The 25,631-nt window shown below is 27.6% G+C and overlaps 2 protein-coding genes across 18 annotated transcripts in view; one reads left to right on the top strand and one right to left on the bottom strand.

Annotated features, from left to right (window-relative positions):
- The window catches only part of LOC126857314 (facilitated trehalose transporter Tret1-like), a 44,056-nt gene extending 30,421 nt beyond the window's left edge, over positions 1–13,635 (bottom strand). For both annotated transcript variants that reach the window (XR_007688478.1, XM_050606617.1), the window contains exon 1: positions 13,346–13,635. The gene's annotated coding sequence lies outside the window, so the exon portion shown is untranslated. The remainder of the gene's footprint in view (positions 1–13,345) is intronic.
- LOC126857316 (octopamine receptor beta-2R-like) overlaps positions 1–25,631 on the top strand; it is a 43,013-nt gene extending 17,382 nt beyond the window's left edge. For 5 of the 16 annotated variants that reach the window (XM_050606624.1, XM_050606623.1, XM_050606625.1 and 2 more), the window contains 4 exons: positions 14,266–14,583; positions 15,376–16,695; positions 17,027–17,257; positions 19,109–25,631. In XM_050606624.1, the coding sequence (XP_050462581.1) occupies positions 15,701–16,695; positions 17,027–17,257; positions 19,109–19,199 (1,317 nt within the window). In that variant the 5' untranslated portion in view covers positions 14,266–14,583; positions 15,376–15,700 and the 3' untranslated portion in view covers positions 19,200–25,631. Of the gene's footprint in view, positions 1–14,265; positions 14,584–15,375; positions 16,696–17,026; positions 17,283–18,520; positions 18,629–19,108 lie in introns of those variants that run through there. The other 11 variants (XM_050606631.1, XM_050606629.1, XM_050606632.1 and 8 more) reach the window with 9 other exon arrangements.

Below are 25,631 nucleotides of genomic sequence, written 5' to 3'. Positions count from 1 at the left end.
GACACTAAATCGATATTTTTTGGAAAGATTAAATTTTTTACAATCATATATTGGAAAATTTATGGAGTAGATGAAATGTATTTATTGCGGCTTATTTGTTATTTTTTTGTATACATTTGATATCGTATATGTGTGTGTGCGTATATTTAAGCAAATAGAAGAAAGAGGACAAAGTAAAACAAATACATATTGAATAATTGAAAAAAAAGAGCAAACATATTGCATTTCCATTTGCTCTAAGCTCCTAGTACAATCGTTCAATCATAACCTTTTGAAATATCAAATATTTTTGAGCGAATATTTAAAATAAAAATCTGATGTTTCGCAACATAAATATAACAAAAATATTACAATATAAAAAGTAATAAAGTAATAAACTTTTTATTTATTTTATTGATTATGTTATCTATAATTGCACGGTTTCACATGGATTTGCAATTTTTTGCACAAAGTGAAATAAATGCACATTAATTGGTACTTTCAGATTAAAAGATGAATAAAGATGACAAAGAAAAGAATGGTTTTCAAGCATCAAATGATGTGAAGTGGACCTTGCTCTGTGCCCGAAGAATTAATATATAAAATTATACAATTATAGATCGCGTTTCGCACTGAAAGCATCAGTAGTAATGTGAAGTGGACCTTGTTTTGTGCAGGAAGTTAGAAATCTCTATACGAAATTGTATAATAATAGACCACTTCTGAAAACACCAAGTGATATAGAATGGATCTCGCTTTGACGTGGTTGCAAACCCATGTGGAACCGCATAATTATAGATCTCGTTTCGAAAGCATTAGGCGATTGGATTGCCTCTCATTTTGCGTTGAAAATTGCAAGCCTGTATAGAGTCCTCTCCCTCACCTATATATTCATCTATATATTCACATTAATATTCACTTTTAATATACTATTATACTTATACTAATATACTATACTAATGTACTATTATACTATATACTTTTGTTTATATGTTTTAACATCTTATATAAAAATCAGTGATATGAGCGTCTTAAGTATACGTTTATGAATAGTTTAAGTATACATCTATATGTAGAAATATTGTGTCTAATATTGATAATCATTTTGTTATATCAATCCATTTTTGTATCTTGATTTGCATAAATATTTATTTATTAATAACTTTTTAATAAATAATAATCGACGATTAAAATTTTTTGGAGATTACTTAGGATTATTTATATTCCGTTTATGTGTGTGTATGTATATATATATATATATATATATATATATATATATATATATATGTACATGATTATACATTGTTTTTTAATTTACGCAGCATTACGTCTGGAAGTAATGAGGAAAATTAATCAGGTTAGGATTTGTATTAATTTGTGTGACACAGTGGCGAAATATATAATCTCATGTTCAAATATATCTCAATCAATTTGCAATTTCCATTATCCGCGGATTTATTTAATCCTCAAAAAGTCAACAGACTCTTCCTAAAATTAATGGTTGATAAAATGATTAATAAAATTTAGTCAATGAGTTAATATCTTTATAATATAAAGTATTCTCTATAGCTATAATATTATTTTCTACTATCATATATTTATAGGCTAATTTAGATCTTAATCTTTCTTTGACAGAAATTTTATGAAAAAATAAACATGTCTCAAATTACTGTTAAAAAAAAAATAAAAATAAAGAGTTTAATTAATTTGAATTTATTTTGATAGAGAAAGAGAGAGAGGTAGATAAGAGAAAGAAATAAATCAATTGCATAACTTCTTCAAAAACAAAGAATTTTAAGATTAAGATAAAAGACGAATTAAAATTAAAAAACAAAACTCGTTTTTCCTATAAAAGTTTTATATCTGATCATCTTTTTAATATCCGATGTACACGAAAAATAATGTATGCAAGACGATGATGCGATCGAGTTAAAAATGCAGCAGGGAAGAAATGCATAGGCATAGGCGTCGATCTCGGTGGTACCTTGATTACAACTGGACACAAACAAAGCATAACACAACATACACTTTGATGCAGCAATCTTACTGATACGATGGTCTCTTGCGTAACGAGCGCAACGTTATTCAATGGCAACGTCTCAAGGTTTCTGCCTTCGATGTTCACACGAACGTTTGAAAATATTGTACATTTCATGCAGCACTATTCATTATCTCAAATCTTTCGCAACTCTTACGTCTCTTCAAAGCGCTTCTTTAGCGTTTACAATCCTTTATTAAGGTTCATGTTTGATCTCGAGTTTAGATCAATTGTTAAGTAATGAAAGTTCGGACAGTTTCTCGAAGAGTATGAGAAGAAATTCAATAAATATTTAAAAAAACATCATGAGATTATCCTTACAATGAGTACCGACTTAACATAAAATAAAATATTGTAGAAAATTTTATTATATAATAGCTTAAGCATATATATACTCTTTGTGCATAAAAATAATATATTAATGTGTGTAAGAAATATTTCTAGGCGCGAAGTAAATTCTAGCTACAGAAATATTTTTAAATATCTTATACAGGATATTCTTCTCCCTCTTCCCCCTCTCACTGCAACCATTTGCTAATGGAAAATTCTTGAGATCATTTAGAGACGATTTTTTCTGAGCAAAAATGTCGAGGGAGATCATCATTTTTTGCAAGTTTCTAATTTTTGCCGCAATATATCTTTGTAATTAAACTTTAAATGAAAATTCTCTATTGAAAATAAACTCTATTTAAAATTAAGCGAAGAAGTAGTTTTATAAATCTGTGAATTCTTTATTTATAAAATTTTTACATTTGCGAAAAGCCCTTCTTTTTCAATCGCTTATAATTCGAAAATTATTGATGCCTCGATATTTTTGCTAAGAAAAAATTATCTCGAAATGGTTTCAAGAATCTGTCAGCAGATGGTATGGTAGTCCTAAAGCATTTTATACACACATGTAATTTTGATATGATGTAATTATAAATGTATATATTTATATTATACTTTTTTTTGCACCTTTATAAAGATAAATTATTTCTCTTGCATTATATAAATTTACTTTTGTTGTACCGATAATCGTCGTTTTATATCATTGATGACACAACATAGTACGTTCACCAGTAGCGATAATAACAAGTTGCGAGAGTCGCCAATGGCGAGACGATATTCTGATGCGAGACGCATGCATCTTCATGCGTCGCTCCCTTTGGATCGAATAATGACATTCTATTTATATGATTAAGAACGACCAAAAATACACAGGCGTATTCGATCTATCTATTTTGAGAACCTGCCGGCTCGAAGGCCGAATTACAAATTTTGTATTCAAGGGTATTAAACACTACGTACATACCTATTCGCGCTCGTTAAATCGATCGCCTTGCACGACGCGACCTGCATTGCAGCAACTGAATAGGAACACGTGCATACGGATTTTCCAATTTCATTTAAAAGTACATACGTTTAAATTATACAATTTTGCAAAACGTGTCGTAATGTGATTACGTCATGTAAATATTGTATTATTTAGTTGTATATGCTAGTCCAATATACACTGTGTCCATACATACAATATTGAATATCAAATTATACTATATATATATATATATATATATATATATATATATATATATATACGTTAATAAACATGCAGTATTAAAACTATAATATTCAATAAAAAAATTATTTGAAAGAAACTCTAAACTTTAAATATGTAAATAAAATATATATAATTATATATAATTAAAATATAATTAAATATATAATTATATATAATTAAAATTTATTTATATAATTATATATAAATTATAGTTGTTATACATTTTCTTTCTCTTGTACAATCTCTGCCCGCATTTACAAAAAGATGATAGGAAAAATAATTGGAAAAATAATTATATATATATATATATATATATATATATATATATATATTTATGATTATATATGGCTTTTTTTCAAGATAGTAAATAATTAATAAAATTTGTATTAACTCCCACACACATATATTCACAATCGAGAAATCAAGAAATATCAAGACATTATTTGTTGCATTATATGCATCTGCTAGTAAAGTTTACAGCTAATATTTCTGCTATTGCAATATAATATCGTATATGATTGCTATTTTTATCGCGCAAAGTCTAGCGAAATAAATTATATTCCGCAATAAACAGCGAAGTTTGTTACAAATGGCGTGACGCCAACGATAAATATGAATGATAAAAAGCACGCGGCGAAAGCAAATAACAAAATAGTTTACGTAATACAATCAAGCTATTAATCGGGAGAATGAAGTGAACGAAGAAGCGACGATTTCCTGCTTGGCGAAGATAAAGATGAAATCATTTGTTTCAATGTAACGCGGTAGATTTGTTGTCGCGTTCTTGCGTAAAATGAAACATCAGCGTGATTATCCTTGAACCAATGACAGCTACTATAAAAATTGCGTGCTTTGCGATTTAATTGCGCGAAAAATAATTGCAGATTATTTGACTATCGGCAAGTTTAAGCACAGACTTTATAAAAAAAAAAAAATTATTGAAAATTTTATCACAAAACGTTTCTTCAATAACTCTCTCTATCAAAAATGAAGGCCGACATTGTCATCGTAACTACAACTACAATCAATTGTTAAACAATCCTTGTGAATAACTAGAGATTTTAGAAATTTTCTGATAAAAATACTTTTGTTCAAAATGTATGTTTTATAATATTTTTCCGACATAATTTGTAAATTTTTTAATAATACTTGATATAGCTTGTCACGCTTGTTGCCGAAACAAGGTACAAATCGGATGGAATTTTATCATTGAATTTTGAGAAAGATCTAACATGATTTTTTCAATTTTATTCTTTTTAATCATGAAGCTTCTCCATAATACTAAAATATTGAATCATCACAATTGTTACTGTTGTGATTTTGCATGATATTATCTCCGTTTATAGAAGTAATATAGAGTAAAAAAAGTAAAAATATTTTTAACATATAAAACAAATTTATCAATTAAGCCTAGTAAGAATTCAATCGACCTAGATATTATTAAAAAAATTAATAATCCTAAGTATTCTTAATCTTATACGATTCATATAGATATACCATCTGTCTCGTTGTACTGCGTATAATCATTTGCTGCGCATCAATTGGTCTTTATGATAGATAAGTTAGATTTTAATAATAAGAATTCTCAACATTCATATATAAAATGTTCGAACTATCAACTTTAATCTTTTAATAAGTTTCTTTCAAATTAAAATCGACTTTTATTGTTAACAAATAACCATTAATTTTTTTAGAATTATATAAATGCACTCTTAAGATTTAAGGTCTTTTCGCTAATTAATGTCTTAAGTAACTACTCTCATTGTTAATTATTAAGTAAGGAAAACTGTCGTCTAATAAGATTCATGAACATGAAATGAATTCTCAACTAACAACGGTTTTTTTACGATTATCTATACATTATCTATACATTGTGCAACATAAATAAAGTAGAACGTAAAAGAGAAACGTAAGAGATAATGAAGCGCGTACTCTCTTTTGGCACGCGTAAGGATTCGTGTGGGGCGAGCATCGATTTATCCGCTCTCTGCTGCCGCTCTCTCCTTTATTAACGAACCGACAATTTCACGAGATATGCATCCACGGAAAATTTTAGTCAGACAAACGTCGGGGGAGAAAGTACGCAAAATACTTTGGAACACATCACAAGGAACATTCAAGTTCACGCACACTTGCACACACTCATACACATTCGTCACTCAGCACACATATGTACACATACATGTGTGGACCATTATACTCTATCCTAACCGGAAGGAGTACTAGATAATGGCTTGAAACAAAAAAACGCAATAACATATTTGAAGGAAACAGACTAATATGTCATATGTAAGAAAAAGACGGACTATATACATATATACATATATATATATATATACATACATACATACATATATATTTACGTGTATGTGCATGCGTGAATGTATTTACATATATATATATATCTATTCTGTTGTGTTCTGTCGCATATACTACTGAACTATAATCTTACTGGAAGGAGTGCAGCTATTGTTCTTGAGTCATGTGATCCATTCTGACAGAACAGTTATATACATATACATATATATATATATATATATATATATATATATATATATGTATATACAGTTACGCGCGCACATACATTGCTAGACGTAATAATTGCGGAAGCCAGATCCGTTAGTGATTTTGGCATGAATTGGCAGCGTATTCGATGCATCTCTAGCAGACTCATGACAAGACTGTGTATGTGTGTGTGTGGTGTGTGGATGGCTCCTTGATCGAAGGTCAGTGTCGTAACAAATTTATTTACGGGCTGCATTATTTATGGAAAGACACAGACTTAAGTGAACGCCTCTGATGAGATTGTATATAGAATTGTTTCAAAAATAGTATGTTTTCTGCTTTTTAATTATACTATATATATTAAAAAACTTTAGATATAAAAATTTGCTATAAGACTGGAAGAGAAAGTTATATATTATATGTTTATGTCGTTAAATGAAAATGTGATAAACTATATTAGATGATGTCATATATCAAAATTCACTGAATTTAAATCTGATGAGCTATATCTAATGACCAATTAAAAGTAATATAGCAATTTTTTTTACAAGATAATTTAATGCATTTATATAATTTTGATAAATAGATATATATTAAAAGTTTTAATTATAGGAAAGAGAAATATATAATTAATAATAAGTTTTGGTATGTAGAATTTGTCTTCAAAGTTTGTACAGATCTTTCAGTTAAGTCTTGTTAAGTCTTGTTAAGTTATCAAAAAATTAGTTTTACATTTCAAAAAATATAGTCATTTAAAAAAAAATACTACTATATTTTCTTTAACTGTATTGGTAAATTCTTTTTATCTATATTGACTTCTTTGAATTAAATATCTTTTCTTTATCAATTTCCCATATTATATCAAAAACAAAAAAATATTTCAAATGGTCAAATTAGATATATTAAATATATTAGATATATTAGATATATTAAATAAAATACAAGATTGTGGTAAAATATTATTGCTTTTATTCCAAGCTATTTAAAAAATACATTGTCCGAATGTGCAAAAATTAGTCCAATAAATAGGTAGATATCAAAGAAGAGGATATTGCTTTTTTTCTTTTGACATAATTTTATGCTCGTTAATATAATCTGTTTGTTGCATATTATCACAATATTCTGTTTCAAATGTGCAAAATGTGAAGGCTCAGTGAGTTGGCACTTGCAGCTAACAAAGAACATCCTGGCAATATGATTTGAATCGTTTAATTTAGGCGCATTTACATAACTCAAATATAGTGAACACTTGCTTAGTACTGTGGGAAGTAGTTGAATTTTTCCGAAGTTTCTCTTATGCGCGCGCAAAGATTACGTAGCACGAGAAAATATATAAGAATTTTAAAGAGCGAGTTTGAAATAAAGACGTAGCAAACACGAGAGTTAGAATTGCAGACATTGCTTCTAAAAGACATTGCTCTAAAACAGCTGTTTATGACAGTTATAAAGCTACTTTTATAAAAATATATTGAATGTTGTACGTTACGCGATAGAATACGATCTTAAGCAAAGCCTTCTCGTTCATTTTAGCGTAATGTAATTACATCTGGTTTTCTGTGGTTTATCTCTCCATTGCTCTACATTGTATTTTAAAACAATTCAATTTATCTCGCTTTCAGTTCATCGCATACTAAAATAATTTAATTTATTCTGATATTTCTTGATGCATTCCACTGCATTTCTACGCTATCTCATAGTATTCTCTTTAAAAAAAAGAAGAGTTTTATTTTTATTCTGGTTTTCTCTGATTTACTTTACTAGATATTAAATGTCTAGAAGCAATCTGCGTACTTTGAATAAATATTTGAAGATATCCAGCAGAGGATAAACACATACACACAACGCCACATTTTCGACTGTCTTTAATTTACATTTGTATGAAATAATAAAAGAATAAATATAAAAATGTGCTATAATTTATTAAAATGCAAGTGTTTTTAATTTTTTTGTTTAAATTTTTGTTTAAATTTAAATTTAAATTTTGAAATCTTTTTAGTGGTTAAATTTCATTTATGTTAGATCAACGTCTTGCACAATTCAATCACCTGATTTGACTTTCGTGTCAGAACGGCAACTGTCACAGATTAAAATGCCAGTAAAAACTGATAGAGATCGTATAAATACGGTGCGCGCCAACGATAACTCGTGGTTGTTAGTTATTATCGCAAACTTGAAACGAATGCACTCGAAGGTCGATTGAAGATGGTAGTGCAAGAATTGCTCGAAAGTGATAATGTATACCTTGTTAAGAAAAAACAGATGTATAAGTCAATATTAAAATACATTTATTTGATATTAATATTTACTTATTGTAAATTAATTAATATATAATTATTTATTTACATATTATGATAAATACTTAAAAACATAAGTATGTTAAAGGAGCTCTGGTAAATAATTATAAAACTGTTGCATATATTTAATAATATATTTTATAGAAAAGACATATGTGTGAGCACAAGTTATACATATGTTTGTGAATGTGAAATCTTAGCTGTTACGCAAATACGCTTATAGAAACTAATTAATTCTGCAAAGTTTAGTTATTATGAGAATAATAATCAAGACAAAATTTCTGATTTTATATTAAATAACTTGTTCGCAGGCACGGTAAACAAACATGCATACGAGTAAGTTTAAAGAAAGATGGAAATATAATATAATATTTAATATTTAATTATAGAAATTCTAAGATAAAAGTGATAGACATATAAAACTATATAGTGATGACATATAAGTCAATAAAATTATTTATTTGATTATTTTTAATACAATAATGCATAACGCAAAATATAGAAAAATTAAATTAAAAAAGTTTATTTCAAATTATGTAAGAAATTTACCTCATTTTTCTCCATAGATGGGATCTTTTATTTATAGATTAAAATAAAGTAGCTACATAGTGCTTTATTTACATGATTAAAAATTATGAAAATATAATAATACAATTAATAAATGTGTGATGAAACATATTTATTAATTTACACATATAGTTTTTATATCTGAATAATTTATATACAAAAGCATTATCATTTTCAATTTCTGCAAGAATTGTGTGCTCACTTTTTGTATTTGCTATAAGCCATTTAACTTTGATATAATATAGAATTTAGGTCACAATAATAAAAACAAATTACATTTTTATCTATTTTTGTCTTTATCGATGCAATTGAATTTTAGTTTTAACTTCTTTTTTCATTAGAAGTTATTATTTTCTGTTTTCTTCTTTTATTCTTTCAATTGTTATAAATATATAACAAATATTTTTCTTTTAGTATTCTGTCAGAATGTAATCAATTTTTTTGTTATCAGAAATACATCGCGAAGACTTAGAAGAGCTCTCACAGATTTCTATAAGATGTTTTTCTTGTAACCGACTTTCATACATGAGGACACTAGGGATTATCGAAATGTGCTTCTACTCTTATCGATAAAAATATTATAAAAATAAAAGAATATATCAATATTATATAAAAATGATATCTGAAAAACAGTATTAGTACAAGTAGAAATACTTTTCTAATTTTGGATTGTAATATACACAATATTTATTGTACAATTTTCACTCTTATCACATATTTTTCTTTTTTATATATTTACTCTTCTCTTTATTTTTATCAATGATTTGCGTTGACACATTAATAACTTCCTCTCTAAGAACTGTCAAAACTGTTACGGTCATATCGCGATGACAATATTTCACAGTACAAAGTGACGTACGAGCACGCACAAGATGCATCAAGATGACCAATCAACATGAAACGGAAAAAAGGCAATAATATAATTTAACATGCCATTTTTAAGAGTGAATGACTTTTATTTAAGGATTATTTTATTTAATAGTTTATAAGAAATTTAAAATGGTTAAGTCAGGCGATTTACATTTCCTGTATTATATTTACGTTAATTAAAATCTAACGTTTAGAAAATGTTAATATATTCAATAATACAGATAAAGAACAAACAATCTTATAAAAATATTTTATATATATGGTGGCATTTTGCATGTTAACGAAATTGGATTATAAATCAATGTGGTGTTTTTTTACTGAAACAACGAACTCTTTGAAGAAGCAGATAAAAATATTTCAGAACGATGTGGTATTTATATTGTCGGATGACTTATATGCGCTATTCACGTTTTTGCTGGAAGCTTTTGGCATTCACAATGAGAATCGCGTATTAAGTTTTAGGAGATCTGCGTGTCCCCCTTTATACTGACAAATTGAGAAGTCTGCGATCTTGCTTGTAAAATAAACATTTGCTTAAAAAATAAACGAGAGAAAAAGCGAGCAATTTTATCCGCAGATAATTTTGCAATACAAATAGGATTTTGATAGTATTATGTACAAATAATATGTATTCTTCTTTATATTTTTTTCTTATAATCTTTTATTTAACAGTCGTAAGACTGTTTAGAATTAAACACTTTTATTTTGAAATATTTTTTAATATATTAAAAATCAAAGAAACTGCTTGTACATTCTTAAAAAATTATTTTTAAAAATTAAGCTGGGTTTTATTGAGGATGTATTCGAGGAATTATCGCCGATAGACGTGAACGTTTCTAATTTCTGTAACATCTCTGAAGAGACGACAATTATCCAATTTATTAATTTCATGACACATTTGATGATTTACGCAACTGCAAAAACGCGATACACATTGCTCTCGAAAATGCGAGAAATTCTCATTACGAATAGAATGGCAAGGCACGAGACCGACTTATCATTGATCTTTCGAATTCCACGAGGTCTGTCCTTGGCCAGCCTTAGCGTTGAGAATTCTACTTATATTCTGCAGACAATTGCGTGCGATTTACATACTCAGCATTGTTGTGTGATACGGTCTTCTCCATAGATGTGCAATATGTTTTCCAATCCTTTTTGTAGATTTATTCATTTTAAATATGCGAAATTTTCCTAAAGATACTAAAAAGAAACAGAAATTTTATGTTGTGTTTGTAACTAATGTAATTACATCAAATGATTTGTTAATATATCTTACCCAAATAGCAAATGCAACAATATTCGCTGGCAACTTTTTCATAGAGTCTGAATGAAAGGGCATCCGCTTGCATTATATGATTAAAATGGATATCGAAAGAAAGAAAAATAGCATGTAAGAGTAATAATACGTAATATAATAAAACACAATTTTTTTATCACTCTGATAAAATTTATAAAAATTATGATATCTTTTATTTTATTTACAGAATCTTATTGTATTTATATAATGACAACTTTTATATCTAATCATTAATCTCTTAAAACAGAAATTTAAGATTTTTTTTTTTACTATAATTAATTAGCTATTCTTTAATACTTTACAAAATAGTAAATGTTGATATTAGCTTATAGCTTAAAAATTATTTTTTTATATTATAAAAGATGCAATTTTCACTAACACGCTTTGAATTATTGAATTATATGTACACGTTCTTTCGATTTCTGAGATATAATACTTTGAAATATTATAAAAATAAAATTTCAAAAAAAAGGAATTTTCAGTGACTTTGACATATATTTTCAAAATTATGATTGTGTTAAATTTCAAAAGACTTTCATTATCATTAAACATCAATTAGTAAGCTATTTATCATTAAATATTTATTTAGAGATTTAAATATGCAATTAAATCAAATTTATTTATTTTAGTTTGTTTTGTTTTGTGCAAGAAGTTCCAAACATATGCATTTTATTGTTTTATTAAAATAAATTTGTGAGAGGAGTCTCTTCATCTGCACCCTTATCTCGACAAAATTCTTATTTAACCCTAATGTCTCGTTCTAATTTTAAATTAAAGTTAAGTTTGTGTGTGAGTTAAGTTATATGTTCAGGGTGAAAGAAAGAGGCGAAGCCCTTTACCTGTCCATACGTTTATTTATACATAAATATTGATTTATTATTTTAAATAAATAATAAAGTGCGCAAATATAAAATTAGCAAAATGACTATACATGTATATATATATATATATATATATATATATATATATATATATATATATAGATATATTATCTATATGTTATTATCAATTTAAAAAAAATAGTTACGTATTTTAATACTTTTTATATGTTTTTACTATTTATTATTTTCGATTCCATTATTATTTTAAATAAAAATGTGTTACAAATATAATGTATAATTATGTATAATGATGTTTAGCATATCTAATTTGATTTAAAAATTATAAGCTGATAATTCAACCAAATTTCCATGAAAACTTCTTTATCACAAATTTTGTAAAAAATGGGGCACGAAGTGTATTTCACTTTTAATTTTGTCGCAGTGTTTAATATTTGATAAATTGCCTTGAATATTTACATTATTTAAATGCAAATAGTGCACAATACTGTTTTTCAATTACTTTTTCGCTAAATGAGAAACGTTCTCGTTTTTTTGTTTTTTTTTTCTCTTTTTGTGAGATTATGTTGTCGCAAAAGCATTGCGTTATAAAAAAGCGCATTTTGCTAAATGAGAAAAGTATTCTAAATGCATCACGGCGCAGCGCATATGCAAAAAGCAGATATATTTCAAATACAGTAGACTGCAATACACATACGCACTGCTCTGTGGCAACTGTGGTAACGAATCTAATAAGAAAAAGAAAATTTATGTAAGAATAAATAATGTTGCTTTGGAAGAGAGCATAGCATATTTTTCGTATGGCACTATCTCTCTCTCTCTCTCTCTTTCTCTCTTTGTTTTATAGAAAGTCACGATGCGCGTATATGTATGTGTGTATATCAAAAGACGCTATAGTCTTGATGTTATAAACACGCACACCCACACGCAGTCATACATACATACATTCATATATATATATATATATATATATATATTAGTATATACATACATATTAAATTATTTGTTGTATACATATACGATGTCTTTGATAAATACATAATTAAAGAGAGGAAAAAATTTTATATCTTTAGTTTTTAAAAAAAAATTTATTAAACATATATCATATAAAGAACTCTGTGATATTTACAAATAAAAAACGTGATCACAAACAAATCTACACATTTGTGCGATCATATAGACATTTTAAAATCTTATTTGATTTTTTAAACAAGAAAGTAATTTTACTCTCATATACAAGCGTGTAAAGGATATATGAAAAATCATATGATTAAAAGCAACGGGAATATTTCAAACGACAAAATATAATTATATATATATATATATATATATATATATATATATATATACATATATTTAATTGTATGTGTGCGCTATCGTAGCTGCTTTGATCTTTCATTTCATTATTATTTTTACCTTAAAAAGAAGAACCAAAAGTTGCACGGTGCGAAATGTGAGTATGAATTTGGGCGCACATAGTAATTTTTTTATCCATGTTAACATGTGTTCGTAGTCCATATTTACAAAAAACGTAAAAAAAAACCAGTCTTTACACAACTGTAACTCAATACTGACTAACCGAACCGAACAAATTGAAACTTGTTATATATTATAAGGGGAGAGTTCTACAATTAGATTTCACTACTAGTAGTTCCCCCTCCTCCCGTTATATAGCACACTGTGGTGGCCTTCACCGTATTTTTTTTATCACATTTGCACTTGAAATAAGAATCGTTTTCAATCACACAAAAAAATTAGACTATTTAGTTTCATAAAAAGATAAACACGTTTTATTATATTATTTTTTGTATAATTTGCTGTGACGGATATTAAAAATAATGTAAAAATTTAATTCAATTATTATTATTAAAAATAATGTAAGATTTTAATTTAATAATTATTTAACTAAAATAAATCAAATTTTTTATATGCTTATAAATTTATATATTAAAATAATTTTATATATATGTACATATATACATTATAGAGAATGTTTCTCTCTTTTATTTCTCTTTCTTGCTCTTTACGGAAGAAAATCTATTCGCAATCAAGATAAAATAAAACTGACTAAAATTTTAGTCATCGGTTTAATAAAGTATCACAATAAATTAGAGCTCTGATTGCTTTTATAATTAGCTATTTATTTTATTTATTATTAGCAAAAAGAAATTTATCAAGAATGCAAAGTGTATCTTTTTCTCATGTGAATTTATTTGATATAATTTATCTTAATTTTACTAACAAGATCGACACGTGCTTATAAAAAAAATAAAAATAAAAATAAAAATAGTATCTTCTTGATAATAGTAGTTTTTTTTTTCCGTCGTCTTCTTTAGGGCTGACCAAAGCTACCGTCAGAATAATTGACCCAAATATACCACAAAAATAGTGGATCATAAATTACACGGGCTTGACGAGAGTGCACTTGACACAGCACTGATGGTCGCTACATGACTGTTATACAGAGAAAGACGGAGAGAGGAGAAACAGTGACAAAGAGGAACGGTGGGCAAAAGGTGGGGAAAAAAGAGGACATTCCATTGAAGATTACCAGCTCTCTTCCGACGTGTCCTCATTTTGAATACAAACGAATGGAAAACTGCCGTACCAGCTGATATGCGAATCTTGAAGAAATTGCAACAATCAAAGTGATTGTACGTCAAAGGATTATTTAAATTTGTCTGTTGCATCTCAAATCATCTAAATTCATTAGAGAAAAAAAATAAAAGTAGCAGCGGAAAAATTTTATTAAATTTTTGTTTTGAGTTTTAATAAATTTCAATAAATTTATGTATATAAATTTTTAATAAAAATAAATAAAAAAAAATAACAGGCTATAAGAGCCAACGTGGAACGCAAAAAATATTAAATTATAAACTAAACGCGAAAGCACACATATAATGTTAAAATAGACCACAAAAGCGCACACATGAAGTTAAAAGCGAATGTTTTGGTCTATTTTTGGATCTTTATCAGCGCATTGATAAATGTAAGATTAAAATTGAAATAGAGTCGTAGTTGTGGTCATAATTTAAAAGGGTATTTGAGAAATTTGAATTCATAAAGATTTGAAAATTTTAATTAATAAAGATTTTAAGTGCTGTAATTGAATGGGGAGAGGGGCACAAGCACAATAATGTTATATAATATGATAAAAGAAAACTTAGTAAGTTTTATATATTGCAACATTAAAAATAATAAAATATTTCTTGAATATCTTTTAAAATGAAATGTTTTTATTATAGCTATATAATTATGTGCCGATTTTTTTGTCGCGGTTGAATTAAGCATATATTCTACAGCTGATGCACTTTGATACAGAAATGCTTTTCTGAATATTTGTGAATTTTACAACGTTCGTTTGCTCTCATTGGCGCATCGCAATTTTTCTTATAAAAAAAAAGTCCTCGATTTTTTAATAAAAATATCTCTTTTCTTATTTACAGATCCAGAGGAGTGCATAGATGACAGCAAAATAAGATAAGATTGTGCTAGAAACGAGCCAAATCTTTTTTATGACGCCTTTTATGAGTCAGTTTCGTTAATCTTGTAACTTTAATTATGTTGACTAATAAGTCTAAGAAGAACAAATGTGTAAAAAAGAAACATTCTTTCTCTCAATTCAAAAATGAATGCCTGCCTTGCGCGTCGATTGATTGGGACTTCCGTCACCTAAAAAGCTCACCTTCTCGGAACTCTTCCGTTTGACCGAGAGGATAGATCAACGAGTGGTCAACGCTCGGTGACGGCAGAGACCGTCACTGAGTGAGGATGACCGCAAAAACGACATTCGACCCAGCGGAGATCTCTTCGTTCGATATGACATCAATGCTGGATGTCACTTCGACTGAGGAGGATCCTTACGTCAATAACACTGAAGTGAACGTCGTGGAGATCAATTGGCCGGACTTGTCATCAGTCATCCTGAAAGTCTGCATCCTTGGTTCAATTATCACCACGGCTTTGTTCGGTAATCTCCTTGTAATGGTGTCCGTGATACGACACAGAAAACTACGTATCATAACGAACTACTTCGTGGTCTCGCTAGCATTGGCGGACATGCTCGTAGCGATGTTTGCAATGACCTTCAACGCCAGCGTCCAAATAACTGGCAGGTGGCTCTTCGGCTACTTCATGTGCGACGTTTGGAATTCCCTTGACGTATATTTCAGCACCAGTTCGATACTTCATCTAATGTGTATCTCGGTGGATCGATATTACGCAATCGTGAAGCCGCTCAGATATCCCATTAACATGACGAAAAGAGTGGTGGCATTTATGCTGCTCGCTTGCTGGCTAGCGCCAGCCATTATTTCCTTCGTGCCAATTTTCTACGGTTGGTACACTACGGAAGAGAACAGTGTGCACAGGCACAAACATCCGGAACTATGCGAGTTCAAAGTCAACAGAATATACGCCATACTTTCATCCAGTATATCCTTCTGGATACCATGCACCATTATGATGGTCACATACTTTGCAATATTCAAAGAAGCTAATAAGCAGGAAGAGCAAATGCTCAGCAGGATGGGTAATGCTATGTTACTTAGTCACAGACCGAGCAAGGATCTTAATAATTTAAACGGAGAACTGAATAATGGCGGATCGTCGAAAACGCTAACATTGAACGAGATTAACACCGATCATTTGCACACACCCACGAAAGATAAACACATGATGAAAATGAAGAGAGAACATAAAGCGGCAAGAACGTTAAGTATTATTATGGGTACTTTCATCCTCTGTTGGCTGCCATTTTTCCTCTGGTACGTGGGTCCTAATCTTGGTAATGAATTTTGATATGTTAGATTAATCTCTCCTTTTCTTTCATTACTTTCTATTATTTTACCAATAACAAAATATCCTGTAAAATTTATATTAGTAAGACAAAGATAGCTAAAGAATATTTTTCGAAAAATTATTAAACAAATACTAACTAGAATTTTATATACATACAAATATGTATGTATACACATGCAGAAATTCAGAGTAAATTATTTTTTGTATTTTTAATTGCTTTTGAACTAGAAATTAATTGGATTTTGCATTCTCGAAATTTGTATAAACAAATAATTTTTAATTTTATACAATTGTCAGGTACGTCGCTACGGCGCTATGCGGCAAAAGCTGTCCGTGTCCCGACATCGTGATTGCGATCCTCTTCTGGATTGGATACACAAATTCGGCATTGAATCCATTGATCTATGCGTATTTTAATCGTGACTTTCGAGAAGCGTTTAAAAACACCCTACAGTGCGCTTTCTGTTCGCTCTGTAAACGCGAACCGTCCGATCTCGAAGCGCTGGACTTTCGTCGACCATCCCTCAGGTACGATCTGGTCTAACACTTAAAGGTATGCATTCATTCTATTGCTTTATCTTCTCAAACTCGACTGCTCATGTCACTATACTTGTCACTTATTAAATTATAAAATCTCTTTATATGCGTAAGAAATTAATTAACAAGTTACTATTATTTCATAATCGATAAAGATTATTTCGGATTCTAATTAGTAATAATATATGCAAAATTATGGATTCTAATTAGTAATAATATATGTACATTAAATTATTTGTATACACTTATATATTCTTATATTTCTTTTTGTGATATTTATTCAATTTTCAACTTATTATTACATTTTATAATGCGTTTTAATTTTTAACATATGCATTTTTGTCTTTGATTGTCTTGCAACATTTTTTTTTATATAAAGATAACATATTTTTAGATTTTTAAAACCTATGTTAAATATTTTTTTTATAAGTACAATGTATTGTAATCCTTTCTTGTTGTTTATATTGCATTCTCTTGAATGCTTATTATATATTAATAAAGTTGTTAATGTTTTGAATTTCCTGTTTTGTATTTAGGAATCTCTCGTCTAATATCTCTGTCTTAATATTTTGTTTAGATTTGTTATTATAATATTAAAAATTTACATTTACATTTTAGTTTAGAATAGAAATTTATTTTATAGTTACATTTAAAGAAAGAGAGAAAAAATTAATAAAATTAATTTTTATAATTTGAATGTCATATTTACATTAAAATTAAAATGTTAATCGTGTAAACATCTCTTTGTGAATGCATCAGAATTACTTTGTTATAGCGACATTCATTATATTTGCTGAGTCTATTTTATTGTACGATGCTTTATCGTCGCCAATAATGAGCATTTTACATATTGAATAATAGAACGGCGAATATATACAGGATGTTTATTATGAACACGCATTTATCTCAAGCATTTGTGATTCCGAGGAACGATATCATTAAACTCATAAATTAAACCTATTTTAATCCGCGTGGATGTATGGCGTCATGTACTTCCATTTTCATTCTCTGTGCCAATTACTTCATTATTCTGTTCAATTACATACACTGCGTATCTCGCACGAGTCGCATCCGCAATGATATACGTTGACGAGTGAATTGACACACAAGAATAAACTGACAATATAAGTTAATTAAAGAGTGCTAAAAAAAATATTATTTTTTTTTAAATATAAATACGTTTGATACAGTATTTCTCTTTAAAAGGAACTATATGATGATAAAAAAATAATAACTTATCAATTTGTGTTTAAGAAAAATTGACATTAATTGAACTTTTTACACTCCAAAAGTTGTGATGAGTATTATATGTGTCGTTCAGCGCCAGTGGAGGGCAAAGGATTAAATTAGTTACTTAATTAGGTAATTTAAATTGTTTTTTTTTATAAAAAGTTTGTTTTAATTTTTTATTGACTTTTATATATTTAATGCACTTTTGCTTTCTCAGTTTCTCACAAATAGAAATTGAGCTCCAATAAAAAGAATAGATTAAATAAATTATTATTTGATATATATTGATTAGACAAATATTAAGTTGTGTTATTTTTATTTTTTATGTATTTGCATGTTCTCCATTTTTTCACATTTAATATTTTTGCAATAATTTTCTAAAGCATTTTTAGAACAATGTTCATATTACATTTCTTTCTACGCATATAATATACTGGCAAAGTGCAATTGTTTAACTTTAGGAATTCTACATATGTGTGTATGTGTGTGTATTTGAGGAATAAGTGGATATTGCAAGACTCTTGTTGCTATATAATTTTATTTACGAAAAAAATTACAATTTTTGATCTTTGATTTTACTTCCAGATACGACGATTTTAATTCTGCTTTCAGATATGACGATCGCACTAAAAGCATATATTCGGAGACATATATGAAGCACATCGACCGACGAAGATCGAGTGAGTTTGGAAGCAGTCTTTGAGACAAAACATATAAACTTTAATGCAAAAAGCAGCGTCTCTAAACAGTATGTAAACACATTTAACATATATCACATATACATACGCGCACACCAATAAAAACGTAATCATAATACATACATAAATGACATACATACATACATACATATATATATATATATATATATATATATATATATATATATATATATAAGTTGACGTAAAACGAACCTATTTCGCCTAAATCTTCCAAAAAGATTCATCGTTTTACTTACATGCCGACGATAATTATGCGCGACATACATTGCATGAACCTTGAAACTCGTATGTATACATTATGTCGTATTGCCAAAGTTAGTTTTTTTAAGCAAGCTTTTGTAGCCAATGAGAAGTGTGTCGTGTTTCGCGAGGATCAATAAAATCATGTCCGCGGAGGAAGGAAGGAGGTTCCGACTGAACTACTGAACGTTGCTGAGCACTTTGCGAGAAGAGGCATTTCGTTTCTGTGGGTACCCTGGTAGAATATCTGAACGAATATAACTTTGAGAAGTTCGAAGACGATAGAAAGCCTGGTTGGTCTTGTAATATATATCTCGTATATATATCTCTTAATGTACTTCTCTTGCGAGTCAAAAAGATGTATCTTTGAGGATCTCTTTTCTGATATGAGTCTCGCGGTTTTTTTGATAAAATTGAATTTTCTTTATATTATTTCAAGTTTTGTATTAAATCCGTTCTATTTTTTCAAAAACAATCTAGCTTGATTATTTACTACTGATTACTTATTATTAGAGATAGAAATACTAGAAAACGTTTTGTAATTTGACGTATGCGACAGTAAAGAAAATTTAATAATAATATCGAACATGTTGACAACCAAAAATAATTATTTATTAAAACAAAATATTATACATATATACATGTATGAGAATAATAAATTTTAAATTAATATAAATGCTCATTCATAAATATAAGACTAATGATTTAAAGTAGTACATTAAATTTTCATTTTCATACACACAAGCACACATATATACATATGGAGTGTTTTGTAACATGTAGAATGCATTTCAAAAATGCATTTAAAATCTGAAAATAAAAAAAATAATTGTACAAATTTATGTATATCAAAAATCGCTTTATTTTCAAATTACAGTTATCTTTGTATTTTAGTTACTATTTAAAGAAAGTTTTAAAAATGATTTTTTTGCGACAGAATACAAGCCCAGAAAATGTCTTATCATAGATCTCTCATTCTATAAATATTTCAAGTGTTTGTAAAATTGGTAATCGCTCAATTCATTGTTGGATCATTCCAACGTGATCATGAATTGATGTTAAATTAAATAAGGATTTAAAATAATTCCTGTATAAAAATGCTGGAACAGAGTACAATATTGCTTAATCCTTTTACGATTTTATACTGTTTTTTCCAAATACTTCGTAATTCCGGGGCTTTTCCTCTTCGAGGATTAAACAAATATTTTTTGTTTTTTTTTTTTTTTTACATGAATGACTTTGTAATCGTACCAGAATTTTGTTCGAGAAGATTTGATTTTCAAACGTCGTCTAATTTCAATTCTTAATTTGCCGATATAATTTCAAAGATCTCAATCGAAACCGTGCACGCGTATGTCGGTGACAAAAATTTGTAGATATTGAATTCATTAGGTACTTCAAATCTAATGTACGTATATTAATTTTTGTTTCTCTATAACAATTAGTAGCAATTGTTGTGCATCAAAGTCGCACAGGATTACATACAAAATAATTGATTATATCGTCGATAATGTATAAAAACAATTGCAATTTGAAAACGAAGTGATTTTGATAAAAGCTTGTGCAAGCTTAATTTTATTGTTTTTTAAAGTTTTAAATATGTCAATGAAGTGGATTTCAATATTATAAAATATCCTGTATATCAAGTAATACAATAATTTTAATTATATTTGATGATTAAGGTATAACGTTTTGTTTTAAGAAAATTGTTAAATTAAATATCATGTATTATATTTTACTGTCAAAATTAATAAAATTAATAAAAGAATTTATAAGAATTTTAAGAAAAATTAATAAAAGAAAATGAGAATTAATCTATATGCAGATATGGAGAGATCTAAATTAGACACTTTAATATTTAGCCAATTTGCTACTAGTCGATAATTATTGCTCACCTGTGCATTCACGACTACACGGGCATGAGATTATTCAATGGTTTTTGCTTGAAATTAAAACATAATGACTTAAGGTCTTTTTATGGCATCTAAATGTTAATTCGTAAATTGATTTTAACTAAAAAAATTTTTTTTTAGTGTTAGATCACAGTTACATCAATGGGCCGTGATGCATAAAGCATAACTGTTATACTGTAATTATATATTATTGTAACTTGTAAAAATATATGATAATTGTAGTCTTATTATCGCGCTATATCTTAAGTGCAAAAATTAAACGTCACTCTTAATTATATTAGACATTATTAGAAATTTCTGTTTTGAACGCGGATTTTGTCATCATACTGTAATTTAATTTTGTTGTAATATTTCATAAAAATCTATCTAAATTTATTGGCATTGTTATTAAAAAACTATAATAATTTTTTCAAGTTTAACTTCAAATTTCTCAAAATTATAAATTAACGTAATATAATATTTAAGAGGCTGGAATTATGTTTAATATAAAAAAACTACAAAAAAAGATTAATTTTTTTCCTAAATCTGAGAAAAATTAGTTTTTGTTCGACTATAGTATTATAGGCTTTCTCAGGATTTGTAATTGTTGTAAGCAAAACTTTTGCACGTCAAAGGAACTTTTATAGAAGTTATTGCGCTTCAAAAAAGTTTACGTATTTAGTGTAATGTTAAGTCGCGACAGTATTATTACAGTATCGTTAATATACATATTATACGAGAATAAATTATCACTATGTTATGGTCAATACGATTCAGTGACTTAAGGCCAATCGAATTATTCCATGGATAATGTCAAGATTAAATTCTAATTAACGCTCTGTTATCGAATAAAACGGTGCTGAATGCAATATTATGATTCTTAGTTATAAATAATTTATAAATATAACTATGTAAATAATTTTATCGCTTCTTTTTTCTTGTTGCGGTGATCGAGAACCGATTACCGGTTACAGTATTATTTAAGAATTATAATAATTTTTTTGTTTTGCGAATTTGCTATTCAAAAGTGATATACTAGCAGAATTTACGAGTTATTTATTGCTATGCATGTATGTTAGACAAATACTTATTCTCTTTCTTTATCTTTTCTTCTAACAATACACTATATTTTCGAAGAATAAATTTTCGTTTTATAAGCAACACGCAAACATCAATTTCTTTCGATCAGCCAAGCGATAAGAAAGGAACGATTGAAAGAGCTTGTTTTTCAGAATGATGAACAAAACAATGATAACTGTAATCCTAGCCCTTTATTCAAATTCAATGAATCTACGTTTTATTCATCCGTTTCCTCGTTCATTCAACAAAGAAGAAGAAATCATTTATATGTATCTTGTTTTTCCACTTTATTTGAAATTCCAATCTAGAATTTAATCATGCAAATGTAGAATCCACAATAATGCAATCTTTGTTAATTGTCGCACTGATCATTGAATGATAGCAAACACTCAGTAAACAAGATTAATTATCGTTTAAGATGTGTGCAAATGTATGATCGACGCAATATTACAAAGATAGCGACTGCGATAAATTATATAGCGTGTCCATCAATTTTTTGCTCTACAGTGATACAGTGGCACTTGAACATATAATGTGATGCAATCGGATAGTATTATATTATGCTAATTGGCAATTATTGTCATTAGTAATTATGTTTTATGAAATTGTTTATGAAATTTGTTTATGTATATACGATATCAATGAAATGCTCAAAAGTATTATTATTTTAGTAATCTTTGGCGTGCGTAAACTTTAATTAAATAATTTTGATTTTGGTCAAAGATAAGCAATTAAATAATATTATTTGAATTGAGTTCTTTAAATAGAAATTAAACATTATATCTTATAGTATTAAAATGTTTTTTTATCACTTAAATCACGGAAAAAGTGGCAGATAAGAGCCAAGGCGCGGTTATTGGCGTGCAAACTTATTATTGTTAAATTTTATTAATAGCTACATTAATGTATTATTAGGTCATTATTAATAAATCGCCGACGAACATACGTGGGGTGATGGTATTTGGATGTTGTCTAATTTATACACTAATTTATATATACTCTGGTTTTTACGCGGGTTTTAACGAGCTTTTCTTTCTGATTATTAATTTTAATTTGAAATTTAACTGCAGCAACAAATGTGCATGTCAGGTTTTAAAATTTCAATTTAAGTTTTACATATTTATACCCAAGCTGAAGATGGACCAAAACGCGCCCCGAAACATACATTTTTAATGCACATTTGTTAATAAAATTTAACAATAATATGTCCGCGAATACCCGCGCTTTGGCTTTTATCTGCCAATTTTTCCCCTTAATTAGTATTCTGAGTTTATTGCTGTTATTATTATTTTTCTTTTAAATGTCGAATAGACTAAGAATTATAACAATCGCTTATCTTTGTTACCCCAATATTGCCATTAAAGAAAATGTACATTATTTTGAATTTAAATGGAGAGTAAAATATCGCATTATCGACAAAGAATTGAATCAACATGTTCGAAATATTATATACATATAACGAAAAATTTTCGCAAGAGCAATTTCATGGGATATATATAAGTTTATTTTTTTTTTTTTTTACCGATACTTGACTCGTAAAGCGCAATTATTATTACATATTAGAAAGTAAAACTTCTCTTGTCGGAGAAAAGAACTGAAACGATGCAATAATATTCTTTTATTAAGTCATTTTCTCTATATCGATGTAACAAAATATATGAGAAAAAGATTTGTTATTAATTTCTTTCAAAAATAATACGCAGTAGTTTTTAGTTTTTATTGTATCATCTCTCAAATTTGTTACGATGTAAATATTTTGTTTTCTATATATTTTACACTACAGAACACACATTACACAATATATTATTTTACATTTGTATAATATTAATTTTAATAATTCTTACATTGTGCGTTGACGTAATTGTATTGTAATAATTTCGAAAAAGATAAAAAAAAAATTGATAATAATTTGTTACAAAAATAATATTCAGTCTTTCGATTAATATAGATGTTTGTTTACACGAGACTACGATACGTTATTCGCTTTTCTTCTGTGATAAAAATTAAGAACTATCAGATTTTATAATTCGTTATTTGTATACGATTTGTAAATATACATGGTATCCCATGCAAATGGATGAAACTGTATCTTTAAAACGGTTATTAAAAAAATCATAAAAAATAAATATAACAATTAAATATTTTTAAACTTTTTACATTTCTATATCATTTTTATGCATTTCTATGTATGCATGCAGTTGTATATATTTTTTAAATAAAACACTATATTTTTGATGCACTAATTGATGCAATTTTTTAGTTTTTAAAGATATTTATTAAAAAGTTGTTAATTTAAAAATTATATTAATATTTCATATTTACTAACAATTATAAAATGATTATAAGCATTAATCACTTTTTATTTTTGCAGATATCTAATAAAAATACATAAAAAACATCAAAAGATGATGCATCTAAAAACCATTTAATTTTATCTTTTGACATTTTCTCTTTAATCGATTTAAAAATACAGTTCTGCCTAGTTTTGCTTGCATGGGAATATTTTTTGTGTGCGTGTGTGTGTGGACGCGCGTGTGTGTGTGTGTTATTTCGTAAGATAAATAATAATTATCAAAAAGACTAGCTGTGCAATAATTATATTAAAACAATGTTTTTTTCCTGTTTTGGTAACATATTTAATAATCTTAAAATGCGTATTAACAATCAAATAGACAGTGTAGTGATCGTAAAAATTATAGAAAACATAAGCTATAGATATAAATAATGTAAAAAGAAATTAACAAATTTCTTTCAACATTTTTTTTTCATTATGTCGCAAGATAGTATAATATCAATTATTATTGCGCGTTATATAATAATACACCATATCATTATAATTTTTTATCTAATTTTTTACATTACCTGCTTTTGATTTTCCATTTTATTTGAGAATGCTATCGCAGAAAGAGAAGCGATCGTTGAAAAGTAAGATATTCCGAATGTGACTGCTTAGATCTGAAAAATTATATTTAATATTAAATTAACATTTATAGCGAAATATACCAATATCATCTCTGTCAAGAATATATCAACGTCACGTTACAACAGACACTTTATATGCATAATAATAGAAAAACTGCGGTTTCTTGTTCGTATTTTAAAAAAAAACTATGCCATTCAAATTTTGACAAAGCATGTTGAATGTACTACAAGTTAATTGTAAATCAAGAAACATATATCTGCTAATTAAAAATATAAATCTTA

The sequence above is a fragment of the Cataglyphis hispanica genome, chromosome 21, assembly GCF_021464435.1.
Source record: "Cataglyphis hispanica isolate Lineage 1 chromosome 21, ULB_Chis1_1.0, whole genome shotgun sequence".
In the NCBI taxonomy this organism is placed as follows: Eukaryota; Metazoa; Arthropoda; class Insecta; order Hymenoptera; family Formicidae; genus Cataglyphis; species Cataglyphis hispanica.
The sequence above is the reverse complement of the archived record's forward strand: the minus strand, read 5'-3'. Positions and strand labels throughout refer to the sequence as shown.